The sequence below is a fragment of the Harpia harpyja genome, chromosome 5 (genome assembly GCF_026419915.1).
Source record: "Harpia harpyja isolate bHarHar1 chromosome 5, bHarHar1 primary haplotype, whole genome shotgun sequence".
Lineage (NCBI taxonomy): Eukaryota > Metazoa > Chordata > Aves > Accipitriformes > Accipitridae > Harpia > Harpia harpyja.
Window position 1 is genome coordinate 54780872 of NC_068944.1, and position 16500 is coordinate 54797371.

General features: G+C 37.7%; 1 protein-coding gene and 1 long non-coding RNA gene across 9 annotated transcripts in view; one reads left to right on the forward strand and one right to left on the reverse strand.

Annotated features, from left to right (window-relative positions):
• The window catches only part of MATN2 (matrilin 2), a 76928-nt gene that overhangs the window by 56189 nt on the left and 4239 nt on the right, over nt 1-16500 (forward strand). For 6 of the 8 annotated variants that reach the window (XM_052786997.1, XM_052786994.1, XM_052787000.1 and 3 more), the window contains 15 exons: nt 710-832; nt 988-1110; nt 1473-1595; nt 1688-1810; nt 2020-2142; nt 5252-5374; nt 5473-5595; nt 5686-5808; nt 5981-6103; nt 6306-6428; nt 6570-6692; nt 6860-6982; nt 9096-9509; nt 12100-12252; nt 16327-16398. In XM_052786997.1, coding sequence (XP_052642957.1) covers nt 710-832; nt 988-1110; nt 1473-1595; nt 1688-1810; nt 2020-2142; nt 5252-5374; nt 5473-5595; nt 5686-5808; nt 5981-6103; nt 6306-6428; nt 6570-6692; nt 6860-6982; nt 9096-9509; nt 12100-12252; nt 16327-16398 — 2115 coding nt within the window. The remainder of the gene's footprint in view (nt 1-709; nt 833-987; nt 1111-1472; nt 1596-1687; nt 1811-2019; nt 2143-5251; nt 5375-5472; nt 5596-5685; nt 5809-5980; nt 6104-6305; nt 6429-6569; nt 6693-6859; nt 6983-9095; nt 9510-12099; nt 12253-16326; nt 16399-16500) is intronic. The other 2 variants (XM_052786999.1, XM_052787001.1) reach the window with 2 other exon arrangements.
• LOC128141823 (uncharacterized) lies at nt 6976-16472 on the reverse strand. The gene is made up of 3 exons (XR_008235186.1): nt 13893-16472; nt 13593-13720; nt 6976-9491 (listed from the first exon to the last, which is right to left on the reverse strand). It is a non-coding gene; the product is annotated as an uncharacterized LOC128141823 (long non-coding RNA).

The window sequence follows — 16500 nt, forward strand, 5'->3', positions numbered from 1 at the left end:
CTAGTCTATTCTAAGTCCTTGCAGGAAAATATAGGGTGTGGGGAAGAAAGTGAAAGCAAGATGTTAGTTTATCTAACATTAATTAATAGATTGTATTTTATTTTACTTTGAAATATGAATTGTATCTAAATTCTGTATCAGAAAACACCACTGAACATCTGCTTGCCCAATTATAGCTGACAATTTTCCAGAACTTCACAGCAGGAGCATGTGATTTGTCTTTCTCACTACCCTTAAATACTACTTACACCAAACTTTTGTAATCCTACTTTACAGAAAAATGACAAACAACTTCTGAAGTTAAGCACAGGGAAAAAAAAGCATAACTATTTCAGGTTTGAGCAGGTTCATTACTGAAGATAAAATATGATGATAGAAAGATCTGTTTCTCACCAGAAAGTTTACTTGAAATGTGGATGTGGGATTTAGGTGCCTTTGGAAATCCCTGTGCATGCTAGGTACACGTGAAATGCTACAAACTCTAGAACTGGAACAGTGGACTTTTCCTTAATAGTAAGGTTGTAAAATTAGCAGGACAAAGATGTACCTTTTCGTTACAATAAAAAAATACAGCAGGTGCTATAAATGATTTGCAGGATTGAGTCCAGTACACTAGCAAGGACAAGAACATTCAGTAGCTGGGAATTGTAAGACTTTGAACATTTTGCCCTTAACTAACACAATTTTTTATCTATTAAACTATTCCCAGGTAAAAATGTCTGCAAATCAGTCAACCATGGCTGTGAGCATATTTGTGTTAGCACTGACAATTCCTACATCTGCAAGTGTCGTGAGGGATTCTCACTGAGAGAAGATGGCAAGACCTGCAGAAGTGAGTGATCGGTATCTATTGAACATTTTTGCACATGCACCAGGCAAGCAAGAAAGGATTTTTTCACTTCTTACTGGAAAAAAACTTCCTTTTGATATCTACATTTTTTTAACATGTTTTCATTCAAAACCTGTATTTATATCAATCATTCCTAGGACGGGACATCTGCAAATCAGTCAGCCATGGCTGTGAGCATATTTGTGTTAGCGAAGATGACTCATATGTTTGCAAGTGTCATGAGGGTTTTATTCTGAGAGAAGATGGGAGAACATGCAGAAGTAAGTACTCTGATAATTACTCATAGGCTTTTATCTACAGTATGTAGATTTGTGGAAGTGTTCTAACAAATACAACAACAACAGTTTACTATTATAATATAGGAGTAGTATTGTTATATCTGCCAGAAGCTTGTAAGAGACTCTGTGGACAAAAATAGTGTATTTTAATAGCCAAACTGATATGACTGGAGACAAAGACGACTCACAATTTTTCAGGTACCAAGAGTAAGAAGTGTTTGCTGCCTAAATTTTTGCCCATTTCTTCCAGTGATATCAGTAGACCTAATAAAAGCTATTACTTCTCCCTGCTTGATACATTCGCTGTAGATGTGCTTTAACCAAATATCATCAACTGTTCTCAGATAAAGACATTTGCAGTTCAGTTGACCATGGCTGTGAACATGTTTGTGTTAATGCTGATGAGTCATACATCTGCCAGTGTTATGAGGGATTTGCACTGAGGGAAGATGGAAAAACCTGTAGAAGTAAGTATCCTTATCTTTAATAGAAGATATCCTTTATAATCTGTGCATTCATAGACATGTTTTAAATACTGGCAACCTTATTTTTTTTCCAGATAAAGATGTTTGCAATTCTGTTGACCATGGCTGTCAGCATGTTTGTGTGAATACTGATAGTTCATACATGTGCCGGTGCTATGAGGGTTTTGTGTTGAGGGAAGATAAGAAAACATGTAAAAGTAAGTTATTTTATGTTACTGTATTTTTTGCACTCAGAGGTCTACTGAAGAAACATATTGTGTTAGAGATAGGTCTTCTTATAGGGGATTTTGCCTGACAAAAAGGAGGATAAATTCTTTATTTCTAGGAGCTTATTACTTTTAGTCTTTAAAGTTTTGGAAATGTTCTCATTCATCAAACTGTAGTAAATAATCTAAATTATTCCTAGATAAGGACATCTGCAAATCAGTCAGTCATGGCTGTGAACATCTTTGTGTTAACGATGATGATTCATACACTTGCCAATGCCGTGATGGATTTGTACTAAGGCAAGATGGGAAAACATGCCGAAGTAAGTAGCTTATGAAAAAAGAAGAAATTTCATTTTCCTTTTATTAGGAGGTTATTCACCAATTCATAGTGGTCAGAACAGAATATTGCTCTCTATAGGTCATAAGACTTCTATGAATTAATTATTGTTTGAAGTAAAGATACATTTCAGAAAATCAGCCAATTTTAACATTTGAATGTAGCTTTTAAAATGTGAACTTCATTTCTATATTGAGTACGTTGAGTTTTAATCTTGAGCATAGGATGTTGCTGCATTTTACTTTGATGGGCTGAAGTTCTAATTGCCACTGTGTCATTCTGTGTATATTCATGCACATCATGACTTAACCTGTTCTTTAACTTAACCTCTTAGCATGTTCTTTTGTAAATGATAGGCAGATGAAACTCCTTCAGGCTCTTTATATATTTTCTAATCTTTTCATAAGTCTCTTCTTGCTCCTCTAAAAACTCTGCTATTTATCACCATCCTTGTGGGGGCACCACAGTGGTACGAAGTCTTCTAATAGGACACACAGCAAGGTCCAGGGTAAAGGAACAATAACTCACCTAATTCTTATTTGAATCTACCTATCCTTTTTTATCTTTTTTTTTTAATCTGTCTTTTTTTATGACCAAAGATACCGTTAGTCTGTGACCAAAATATTCTGCTAGCACTTGTGTTCTGTTGGTTATCTACCGTGATTATAAGCTGTTTAAGACTCTGTCACATAGGTGTCCTACATCCTGTAAGTACAGCCTTCATTCTTTGTTTCTACATGTATAAGCTTAGTTCTGGCTATTTTAAAATACATATGAATTGCTGTTAACCAGCTTGCAAAAAGATCATGTCTCCTTATAACAGCAGCTGCTCTATTTTTATTTGCCATTCTCTCAAAACTGGAGTAACCTACAAACTTTGTCAGTGATTATTTTGTATTTTCTTTTGGGTTGTTCATAAAAATGTGAAGTAGTAGAGGAGCAGGGCAAATTCTCAGAAACAAAGCCACTTGATGTTCCCTCATTTACAATTTATTCTGAAGACCTCTCTAGCCAGTGTTAATCCATATAATGTTGATTCTGTAGTCTATCATCTCCTTAATCAAAATAAATACCAAGACTGCTGCCTTACTGAATGTTCCATTGTATGAACAGCATGAGCTTAATGAATGATCCTCAATTAAAAAAGGTATTTATTTAGTTTTCCAGGATCTATTTTTCCATAACACCAAGTTGATTTATATTAATCCTCTTTCTTTGATTTTACTCTGAATCAAGTTCCACATTATCTATTCCATTATTTTAATGCAGATCAATGTCAAGCTGACAGGCTTACAATGAACTTCTCATGCTTTTCAAACACTGGAACAATAGTATTTTTTCAGTGTGTGTGCATATACTGGGGATGGAGACTGCTCAGTGTTTTGGGGCTTCCTCAGAGTTCTAGGAGTTACTGAAAAGTAACAAGAAGCATCCAAGGTGTTCTTCAGCCAGCTCTTTTACAACTCTTCACTGCAAATTATCTGGAGTTACTGATTTAAAAATGTGTGTGTTCAGTAGGTGCTGTGTGACCTGCTTCTCAGCTGGTGAAACTCTTCACTCCAACAATATCATCAGTAGCCTATTTCATAAGTTCAGATCTGAATACACTAAATATTTTCAACATTTCTGCATTAAGATTGGCAATTTACCATTTCTATTAATTAACAATACATTGTTAGAATGCTTTTTGTCCCTAATAGTCTTTAAATAACTTACTCATACTATCCTTTATTTTGTTGGCTTTGCACCCCCTTGTCCTTTATCTTATTATTTCAGTGTTTTCAAATGCCTAATATTTTCATGTTCAGTAAATACTGTGAATGTTCCTTTCTTTCAATTATTATTCAAATCTTATACCTGTTTTCAATCTCAATTTCTAAATGAGGTTGCTTTTTTAACTACTCTGACATTCTTTTTAGATTATTTTAGGGAGTTATCTAGTAAAATAACCTCAAATAATGCAATCATTGACTTCTTTTATTTTTTTTTATTATTCCCCCCCATCCCAAAATACTCTGGTTCATATTTGCTTTCAGCTGTGTAAAATTCATCCTTTTGAAGTAATAGCCATGTCTGCTGCTGGTTTGTATTTGATTCTGTTTAAAAACGACAAATGTGTCTGAGTTGCACACAGCTGTGTATAAGCAGATGCTAATTTTTACTTACATGGTAATTTCTTCTTTATCTGCTATAATGGGATCTAGTTTAGATTGTCATGTCTTAAACATAATGCTTGTTGAGTTAGAAGATTGTCCTCTGTAGTGATTTTTGGAATTTTTGTATTGGCAGCATGAGACCTCCAGGTAATTTGGCTTAGACTGAAGTTCTTGTAAAAATACAAGTTTTTTCTTCCCTACACATTAAACCTAAGTATTTTGCTGAAGAGTTAATCTGTACTTGACTGTCAGTACTGTTCTACTTTCTATGTAAAGGTAGTTCTCCATTAGCAATTGAGAATATTTTCTTTTGTGTTGCAGTGAAAAAGAAAGGGAATGCTGATAGATGGCTCCACTTCCTTCTGTACTTTCTCCCCATCTGTCCTTCTTGAAGAGGTTTTAACCAACTGGTTTTAACACTGCAGTCATACAAATCCTTCCATCAATTTTCAGCAATACCAGTTAGATTTTATTTATCCTCTTAAATGAGTAGTTCCTACTCTTCTGGGGTTTATGCAGACTCTTGGCATTGATGTAAGGATGTTAAAGAATTATTTTGCTTCATGTCCTGTAGCGTTTTGCTTAATTTTGGTTTTACCAGCATGAATTTGTGCTAAATGACTGTACTAAATTATTCCCTCCTTTCACTCTTACTGCTTTTAACGTAAAGTCCTCCTCCTTAATCTAGTCAGATTAATCCTAAAATGATTTATTGTCAGTGGGAGGCCATCCAAACCATGCAATTCTTTCTGCTCAGGTGGTACAGAACTTATGCTGCATGTAAGCTAACCTGTCTATCATTTAACTAGCCAGAGATTCGCTTTCAGTTTGCAGACTTCCAGCTTGCTTTGCTCATGGGATTACCCCCCCAGTCTTTGTATTTATAAAAAAAGTTAAACTAGCAAACCACATTAAATATTATCTCACTATTCCCAGGCAAGGATATTTGCAAATCAGTCAACCATGGCTGTGAACATGCTTGTGTTAATGCTGGTGATTCATTTGTTTGTAAGTGTCAGGAGGGATTCCTGCTAAGAGAAGATGGAAAAACATGTAAAAGTAAGTAGTCTGATATTTATCAGCATACTTTCTGTCTGCAGCTCATTCATGCTTGTGTAGAAATGCATTAACTAGCAAGAGCTGTCATATGTTTTCAGATAAAGATCTTTGCAAATCAGTCAACCATGGCTGTGAACATGTTTGTGTTAATACTGATGACTCGTATATCTGCAAATGCCATGATGGGTTTCTACTGAGAGAAGATAGGAAAACCTGCAGAAGTAAGTAGCATGAGGACTTAATTTGATGAATTACACATATAATCAAGGCCTCTGCTGATGTATGTTGACTACCAACTGTTCTGTTTGCAGACAAGGATGTTTGCAATTCAGTCAACCATGGCTGTGAACAACTTTGTGTGAATACTGAAGATTCCTACATCTGCAAGTGTCGTGAAAAATTCATACTGAAGGAAGATGGAAAGACATGTAGATGTGAGTAGCCTGAGCTATAAAAGTATGTTTTTATTTGAGGCTTTTAAGTGTTGTGGCTGTGAGCATTTGCACATGTGTATGTTTGTGATTTCCAACTATCTGAGCTGGTTAATAAAAGATATTATCTCTCCCTAACGAACCTCACCTCACAAACTCCATCCACTCTTACCAGATAAAGATGTTTGCAACTCAGTTGACCATGGCTGTGAACATATTTGTGTTAATACTGAGGATTCCTATATCTGCAAGTGTCATGAGGACTTCATACTGAGGGAAGATGGGAAAACTTGTAGGAGTAAGTTGTTTAATCTTTGTTTTGTACTTCCCGATCTGTTAATGAAACACACCATCCAACAGTAGTGTGTTATTTGTGTCTTTAATATAGAATCAACTTCATGAAGTGAGCTCCTTCCTGGAAGATTATTGCATAATTTTTACATTTTATGAAAGTTATTTACCTAGCTAACTGTGCTAAATATAATTTTCATTATTCCAAGGTAAAAATATCTGCAAAACAGTCAACCATGGTTGTGAACATGTCTGTGTTCCAACTGGCGATTCATACACGTGTCAGTGTCACAACGGATTTATATTGAGGCAAGACAGGAAAACATGCAGGAGTGAGTAGCTGAAACTTTTATGGGGAATATGTTTTTTCAGTTGTAAAAGAAATAACAGACTTAATTACACTCAGAGCTTGTTTGTGCCAGTTTTGCATTTAAGAAATCATCTAATAAGGAAATTCTCTTAACAATTCTCAGATAAAGACCTGTGTAAATCCATTGACCATGGCTGTGAACATGTGTGTATTAATAATAACAATTCATACAGCTGTCAGTGCCATGAGGGTTTTGTCCTGCGACAAGATGGGAAAACATGTCGAAGTAAGTAACTCAATATGTCTGTCGGCCACTCTTCTCTGGCATTGCTACATAAAAGAACAAAGACGTTATACTCCTTTGTCATACATTCTTTAAATATCATGTCTGGAGTCTTCTAATTTATAAATATGTTAAATGGAATACATATAAATATTTCATTTTTTTCCTAGATAAAGATGTCTGCAAATCAGTTGCCCATGGTTGTGAACATATTTGTATTAATAATGACGATTCATACATCTGCAAATGCCAGGAGGGATATGTACTAAAAGAGGATCAGAAAACATGCAGAAGTAAGTACATTTTATTTAGAAAGCATTTGTTTGCTTGATTTCTAAAATTACTTGACCTCACTTCAAACGCCTCACTTCAAAAAATGCCTCACTTCAAAAATGGTATGATATTTGAAAGCCCAAGGCATATGTGAGTGTGATGCAAAATGTCTTGAACAATTAACTTGATGCTCTCATAAGCAAAAAACTAACAAACTGGAACAGTTGTTTTGGTGTTGCACCAAGTACAATAATAATTCTTTCCAAACATCAGGAAAAAAGCCAAAGTGAAATCTGATTATCAAGGAGTGTGCACTTTAATCAGATTCATATATTGTGAAGCTTTTATCTTTATATACTCCATTTTAAAATATGATTAATTCTATTTGCTTATCTTCCAACATGACATGCTTAGAGTATGACATGCATTTATCTCATCACCCCTTAATACTTGGAAGAGAAATTCTTCTACTGGAACTCAGTAAAAACATTTATTCTGCAAAAATGGATGCCTTAGTTGGGGAGACTGTTATTACCAAAAGAATGGTAACATGTTCATGGCTGATCTCAATCCTAACTAAAACCATTCACCATGAACTGCTGCCCTATCTTGACTTACGCAATGATATTGAGGTGGTTCTGATATTTGTATTCATTGCATTTCCATTGCCTTAGTATGTGTGACACATCTTTTCCTCAGATGACTGCAGAAAGGAATTCTTGGACAGCAGTTTTAAAACTGAGCTACAGTCTAAGAAGAAAAGCCCAAGCTTTAAAGCTGAAAATTCCTTACTCCTACACTGACTTGGTAACAGTAATTTCTGCAGTCAAAGTAATTTCTGCTGCACAGTTCTCTCTTGTATAGCGCTTACAGCGTTCTTACTATACAAACATCAGAGATGAGTGGAGGTCAAAGTTCATTTGCTCCAGACTAAGATGCAAATCTTACATTCCTTAGTATGGCAAATTCTCCCTGGAAGTTATATTGATCAAATAGGAGCTGAGAATCTCTGCAGCCAGCCCCTTGCACAAAGTGCACTAGTCTATGCCTGCTGGAGGCAATTGCTTTCCAGAATAAAAAAACACCTGGCAGAACCAGTCTGCAGCTTCAAAGATATTCTCCAGTCCCTAAATTCCCTAACCTTGTCATGGATGCACAGTGCCTACAAACTGCTTTGATTTTTGTGTGTGCACTCGCCAAAAAGTATGAGAACTCCAAATTTGTCAGTCTCCTGACAAACTCCCAGCTTTAATGGGTAAACCAGAAAAGGTTAATTTCAGCAATACATAAGCCTTCTAATTACAAGACTGTTAGAGAGTTACAAGCAAAAAAACTTATATAAACAACTCTGATCCATGTTTAGCAGCTAGGCACTTTTCTAGCATTTACTCTCTCACCTATAGTTTTTTAGCTGTTTTTCTGCCACTACAGGTTTAAGTTTGTGCTATAAAAACATGTGCATTGTCTGAATTTTGTCCCCAGACTTGACCCTCATCCTACGCCCTAGGACAGGCTGCCTAACCCTTCTCTTCTCGCTCAGCCTTCCCCAGGCTCTTTGGCTTTTGCCTCACTGTTTCCTGCCACTCTAAATATGACTCCTAGATTTTCACCTTATATACAAGTGTGGTTTCACTGACTCATTTCTTTGTACCACCTTCACCTTTTTGCTACTTCTGCAACACAAATGCAGCTCCAATGATTCTCTTCCATGTCTTTTAGTGCTGGTCATCTACACAAATGTAAAGTTAGCATACTGGCCTATCCCTGAAAGAAAATGATGGCAGCTGTCTCTATATCCTAGCTATGTTCTTCAGTTACGCAATTCTCTCCACTTAACAGTCATTCTTAAAATTTGCTGATTGTTGCTGTATTTTTAAGAGTTGTAGTATTCTGCGAAGCAGTATGTCTCAGTACGTATTCACTGTGATTATATTTTTGTTAAACTCTTGGTTATAGGCACACTCTTAGCTTTTGATATAGACTGTACACAACATCTTTAGACACACTGGCAAAGTTGGATGAGCCAGAAACTCAGGTGATCTCTAAGTTTATACAGTCCCTGGTTACCTAGGTCCCTTTTTCAGCTTTGTGGAGTTTTTTCATGATCTGAACACTCTGCTGCTTATTTCACAGGATGCACTGAAGGCCCAGTTGACCTGGTGTTTGTGATTGATGGATCAAAAAGTCTTGGAGAGGATAATTTTGAAATTGTAAAACAATTTGTCTCAGGAATCTTGGATTCACTTGAAATTTCACCCAAAGCTGCTCGAGTTGGTTTGCTTCAGTATTCCACTGAAGTTCGCACAGAGTTTACATTAAGGCAGTTCAGCTCAGCCAAAGACATGAAGAAAGCTGTATCGCAAATGAAGTACATGGGGCGAGGTTCCATGACAGGACTGGCTCTGAAGCAAATGTTTGAGAGAAGCTTCACAGAAACAGAAGGAGCAAGACCATTTTCAGCAAATGTCCCTCGAATCTCCATTGTGTTTACGGATGGACGAGCCCAAGATGAAGTCTCCGAGTGGGCTGCTAGAGCAAAGCGAAATGGTAACTGGAGATGTTTTTGACTCATTCTAAAAGGCAAATATTGTTAGAAATAAGATGTAGTAATAGTGTGGATGTGCTACAGTACGTACTAATCAAGAAAGCATTTGCCAGAGCAGTTTGGCTAGTACAATGACCACTGTAGCAGAACATCATATCTTTGGCATTCACAGGAGCCTTTGCTACAAGGCATGTACGTCATCCTAATGCAGGACCCACGATGAGTGTCTCGCCACTGCAGTTCCATGCCATCCACAGGCAGTGGTACTACCCACCTGGCATGCCATGCAGTGCCCTGAACATATCCACTAAAGGTAGACATTTGATACAGAGATTTGGGAACACTGGAAAGTTCATCAAAAATTCTAAGAAAACAATAAAAAAAACCCCAACCTTCAAAATACAGAAATCTATCCTCCTGGGAAATACTATGGTAATAATTGATTACTTCATATTTTTATTTACATATATCCTGTATTTTTAACCAATTTTATAGTGCTGATGGTGTTCTGGAAGGAAGATGCATCCTCTTTACAAAAGGATATAGCTGTAGTGCTGTCTGTCTGTTTCTATGTGCCTTATCAGGTGATATGCTGAAATGTAACTGAAAACTGGTGATTTTTAATTTAGAATAAGTCTGGGCATAAATCCATCCTCTAGGACACCTGTGCCACAAATCAGAAAATTTTCAGCTGTTTCAGCAGAGTCAACTGAAAATTTTCAAAACTTTTCAAGAAAATAAAGGATCCCTTTTTTCTTTGCAAAACATTTTCTGAGAAACTGCTTCAAGAACCATGGCTGATAGCCCACAACACAGAGAAAATAGCCAAACTTTAGAAGATACTGCACATCTTTTTTCTGTTCTTGTTTTATTGAGTTAATATATCAATCATAACTTGATACATGATTAGTATACTGTTGGTCAGGACTGATACCTCTCTGTAAGGAGAAAAGGGAAAAATGTCCAAGGGTATGAGAAGAGCATGTGTTAATAAGGGTGCCATTACAATGAAATATAAACAAAGTGGGTTTTAAAATATTAAAAACAAAACCAAAGATTTATATGCTAACTAGTGAGATCGGAGAAATTACATGGAGGATTTACAGGACTGAAGAAAGAAAGAAGTACAAGCCAACCTTGCTTACTTGCTGAATGAAACCTCAGCTCCTGACTGCTTACGCTGATATTTGTAATGCTACAAGCCAAATCCATCCCCTGTGTAATTGCAGTGTAGGCAATGTAGTAATGCTGAATATGAAATTGGCCTTGACTGCTTTATCACTGATATCTCCAAGTCTTTAAAAAGCAACAGACCTCAGCATGACTGGTCCATTCATTAAATCGAATCAGCTTCTGGTGAATGCTTTACTTTCCTGGCTGAAGTGCAATGGTAGGCAGATTCACGATGAAAAGTAAGGATGCTTACGTTAAATGTTAAAGAGTTGGAAAATGTGTATTTTATGATGTTATCAGGCCCAGGATTCTTCAGCAAAAAGGTTGAAGTTGCAATTCAGTGATTGTGTAGCTGTTATTGCCCTGTGATAATAAAGAGATATCAAACCTCCTCATCCTAAGTTTTATCTGAAACCAGCCAGCTGAGAAGGCAGCTTCTGCACTTGAATCTTATAAAAGAGCATGAAATACTATGAAGCTAATAGTTGTATTATGAATCACAAAATCAGTACTAGTTGTGGACACTTTTTAAGCCAGAACTGATGGAAAGAGAAATGTTGTATCAGATCAGATGTTCACAAGAATAAAAAAATAACTGCTGAAAAAGGGGATACTGAAGATCACTATGGTTTGTATTCATTGCTTGTTTAAAATCTGTCTGGTGAGAGGGCTGTGAACCACTTCTTCCTTCCCTGCTTTCAGAGTGAAGAAAACTACAAATCCTCATTTACTTTCTCCCTAGCACCTCTGCTGGAGAAATGCTTGTCTGGAGTATCCCTGCTATGAGGCTCTTTCTGTCCTAGCCCCACAAATAATTTCTTTTCCCCTGTTCTTACCCTCACAGGTCTGGGTGCCTTTGCAGTGCCTCCCAGATGACTAGTGTCCCTTAGAGTGCAAGAATCTAGTCTCAACGTGCTCTGAGGATTTCAGTGAAAGACTACATATTTATATTTTTCTTAAAAAAATACTGCCATCTTTCAGGATTCTGCCCCATTTGCTAATATATAATAGATCTTCCCATCAGTAATTAGCTCTATTGCACCCACCCTACATACACAGACACACACAAACCAGGAACTTTCAGTGCAACTGTGAGGCTGACTTGTGTGATTCTCTTGGATGTTTTGCAGCACTCTTTCAGGGTTCATTTACTATCAGTAGTGGCCAACCAACTGTCATATCTAACTTAAAAACTATCTGTTAAATTACAGCAAAGCAGTGAGTTTCTACATATCTCTCAATAACTAAAGCATATTAAGCCTGTTCAAAACCAATTTTGAAGTTACATAGCATATACATTTCTTGTGCTTTTCCCTTCTCTCTCTCTCAAATGACTAATGCTCATATTTTCCTTTCATGGCAGAACAAGGGTTTAGAACTGCTGATGTAATAATTATGTACAATTTCTTTTGAATCTAGGTATAATTATCTATGCCATTGGAATAGGAAAAGCAATTGAGGAAGAACTGCTGGAAATTGCTTCTGAGCCATCATATAAACATCTCTTCTACGCTGAGGATTTCACAGCTATGGAGGACATCAGTGAAGAGCTAAGAGCCCAAATCTGTGAAGGTAACTGTATTCCACTTCCATTGAGATAGAAGAGGAATGAATGCTTATAGATACTTTGCAGGCCTAAAAGGACAACTAGTGTCCTAGTATAGGTCATAGATCATTGGTGTCAGACATCGCAAGGCATAAGTCACCCACTGAAATTTTTCTGCCCTTTATTACATGAGGAATATAGACCCTTAATCTATCACCAGGTAAAGGTATATAATAATTGCCTTTCCTTTATTTTCATAAAGGTTGCATAAAATGTACACCTCTGTGCTCAGAAGAATCAATTGCTCCCTCCCCTTGCTTTTTCTACAGTTAAGTCAGCCATGCACTGAACCCCACCCCACCAAAGAAGCATGATCTACTTCATTAGGCATGTGGGAAAATAATCAGGGATTTGTAATGTCTTAATGAGAATAAAAAATTACTCTTAAGACCAGTGGCAAAAACCTAAACCACAGCAAAACAAATCATCAAGAGCTGTTGTGCGTATTTATAGAAGACTAAAAATAGTTCATCAAACATACATTCACAGCCACAAAGAGTGGATCTCAGTTATGCATAAACTCCAAGTTTTGCTCCACAAATGTGGAAGGTTTGTTCCAGAAAGCACCCTTCCTCACTCTGGCACAAACAGCCACTATATAAACATTCCCAGCTGAAGTTTTGCAAGGGGAAGGGGGAATGTGAGCTGGGACAAAAGCTGTTCAGCCAGAAAGAGGACAGCATGTCTCTCCCACTCAGACATTATGCATTCCCAGGACTTAGTATTATTTGTACACTCAAATTGGTACCTGAAGCAAAATTCAGAAACATCACTGTGAATAGTATTAGTCATAGCACTAGAATTGTGCAAGATGATTTAATTTTCACTAGCTTTTTAATTTTCACTAGCTTTTATTTAGTTGTTTTTCTTGGAATTAAATGCAAACAGGTTTTATTTTCTTCTCTAACATTACTGTGTAAAATTGCCTGGCAAGCAGCAGTGCATTTCTTCCTCATACAGATGTCAAGGAAGAATCTGAAAAAAAGAATCTAAGAATGTTTCTTAGGTTGTATATTCTTTGTGTTTCTCTCAGTTCTAAGAAGTCCTAGTTCCATCTTTCTGAAATACAAAATACTATGTTAACATGAAACCAAGTCTGTTCAATTAACCTTATTAGGCAGATAATCTGATGATGATAGCATATCATCTTAAAAGCTTGGGGAGACACCAAATCCAAAACTATCTGGCAACCGGTATAATTCTCACCCATTACCAAACCCCAGAGCTTGGGGATGAAAATGCATCCTTCAGGTACCCACAGCAGTATTTAGCAACCACAGTTTTCTTTTTTAACTACATTACTTACCATATGAAAAATAAGTAAATCCTGCCCCTTTGTGGCAGTTTATAGACTACACCTCCAGTAACTGGGCAGAGCTGGTGCCTCTTGGCTTCTGTCCTCCTCCTCTCTCACCAACAGGTAATGCCTCACACCTGTGAAATGAGGAGCCAGCCTTGTTTTTCTGGACACTCCAGGACTACCTATTGCTCATCAACTCACTCCACCAGAAATTCTGCTTCCAACCCTGTTACACAAGCTGAAAGTTCACTTTTTTACAGCCTAAATTTTTTCCAATTTAATTTTTACTCCAGCCTTGGTCCTTACCTGAGGACTTCTGAGGCTCCAGCCTGTGAGAGCAGTGTGAGACCCTCTGAACCTCATGGACTCCACTGACAAAGCCTCTTATCCCCAGTCCCAGCTGTGGATGGGCTGCATGTTTCCAAGTAAAGCAGAAGCCCCCAAATCTCTTTCAGGGTAAGGCTTTTTCCTTTCATTCTGCAAGAATGCATCAGCCTTGTAGAATAGCTGCTGATTACTATTATTCATTCAAGATGACTAGTAGAAAAAAAAAAAAGTGGTTTTCTCTTTTGCCTCTTAAGATGAATTCAGTCAGAAGGTTCCCATTCATTGCCTTGGTTAATGTTCATTTCTCATCTGACTGGAAGCACTAACAAGGCTGCAGCAGTGTCATACATAATACGCACTCATCATGATTGCCTCTTCACCCGTTCTGAGCATGTGCGTTATGGGAGCCTTTAATTACGTGGTCACATACTATTTTTGTCACAAGACCCCAGCCCTGATCAGATGACAGTACTCAGCAGCCTTGCTGGTTAACATTCTGTTCTCCTTCCAAATTGCAGATCATTATCACTGCTGCAAATAGTCAGCCGCTGCTTTTGACATGTTTGAAGACGCTTTCTCACAGGCTTTTCCTAACAGAATAGTTAGGTTTTGTTATAAAACAGAACACTAAAACCAAACACCTAACTTTAGCATTGTTCCCCAACAAATGAGTATTTATGTTCACTGGAGTGACTTCACCAAGGGACTCAATTCAGGTTAGCAGCCTCTGTTGCTACTTGCCTGATTATTTACAGCTTTACAGAGGTGATGAGATCAGAAATCCTTGGACCCCGACCAGTTTCTGAAGCCTGAAGAGGAGTTTCTGAAACTCCCAATTCCCGTCCCAAACTGGAAACCTTCTGCCACACTTCTACCAGTCTTCTTTCTGTCCCTTACATCTGAACTCTAATTACTTGTCTATACCAGCCCAGCGTCCAAAGCTCAAAACTTTTCAGGTCAGTTCCTCTGCCCTTCCTAGACAGCCTCCTCATTAGCCTACAGCTCTTAAACAACTTCTAGAGCAAGTCATTAGCCAGGGTCAAACACTCAAGATTCATCTTACCTGTTTCTTCCCTCCTACACTGGAAATCGCACCATCCTTGTTCCCAGTTGATCATTCTTCTGCTAGATTCCTCACACAGTTTGTTTCATTCCTTACCTTGTGATCTCATCCCACACCTCTCTGCCCTGAACTCTTCTTCAAAATCTGTGTTGCTTCCACCAGCTGGTTACCACAGACTTTTTGATATATATATTGTAGTTCTTCCCACTGAACTCTGGTCTTCTTACTCAACCACTCATCTCCATTCATTCCCTGTTGCTCATGCTCGGTCATTCCAGCCCCAAACCAGAGGGTTTTACCTCCTTCCCAGTGCAACTTAGCACAGCTGCATATATATTATTGCGCATCTGTCAAAAGTCACTAGACCAACAGAAATCCCAAGATCTACAACAAACCTCTGGGGCCCTGAAGCATCTTCCACCTCCCTTCATGGCATATCAGGAGAGTTTGCACCATTCACCTTTTACCCTCACACATTCACTTTCAGTGAAGGAACTCTGGGTATATTTGCAGGGAGGGAGTCCCAGATGTTCCATCCACTCCCCTGGCATAGCTGATCAAGTCATGCGGTTGTTAAATATATGTTCTTCAGTTCATCTGGGACATTAAGGGCTCCACAGTTAATTGAAGGTAAAGCATTTATTTTCTATAAAAGAACCCATTCTTAATGAACGAAAGGTGCCTCTACATTACCCTCTTGCGGCAAGAAAGGGGTAGTGTACAGAACGACTCGTGGTTATACCTGCATATAAAGTTTCCATTTCTTTCCAGACACCCTTTGACTAAAAAGATGGGTATGTGGAGTCTGAAATAAATTCCTACATTTTAAGGGTGTGCTTCATGATTTTTTTTTAATTTTTGCTTATAACTGTAGTGCATCAAATAAACTCTACTGCACCCTTCTCACCTAAACACTCCCAACTCCCTGATCAATGTTTCCATTATAAAGAAGAAAATTGAAGGAAAATAAGAAACTTCTTCCTTCTTCAAGCAGTTTTTTGTCTTATCAAGTTCACCCCAAAGGACTCATGAATGACAATGAAACATGCAAGAATTTTCACTAAAGGACACAAAGTAGTCATTTCAGATTGCTTCACTACTATTCATCTATTCATAAAACACTTCTTGTTTTGGAAGAGTTCCTCTGATAGTCTGAGTTGAAGGGTGAGTCCTGGAGTTCCATCAACACTGAACCTCTTCTGAACTGCACAGGTATGAGGCATTCTCCATGTGTTATCAGAGACAAACACCAAGTTACTAATAAGAAACATCTCCGCTTCTAGGGAATGTGAACATTTTTATTGCTCCTTTTGTGATCTCATTTCCTTTGGCAATTTCTTTCTACAAAAGCCTTGAAAGAGTCAGCTCGCCAGCAGGATCCATCATCTGGGAGGCTTCGCAAGACTGGTCCACAGCCTTCAGGTTTGCTGCTTAAGTCAGTGTCCTGCTGTCTCCCCAGCTCATTGCTAAGTTGCCTCTTCATACTGCCTTCTGTAAAGAACCCTGAGAAAATTGTTCATCCCA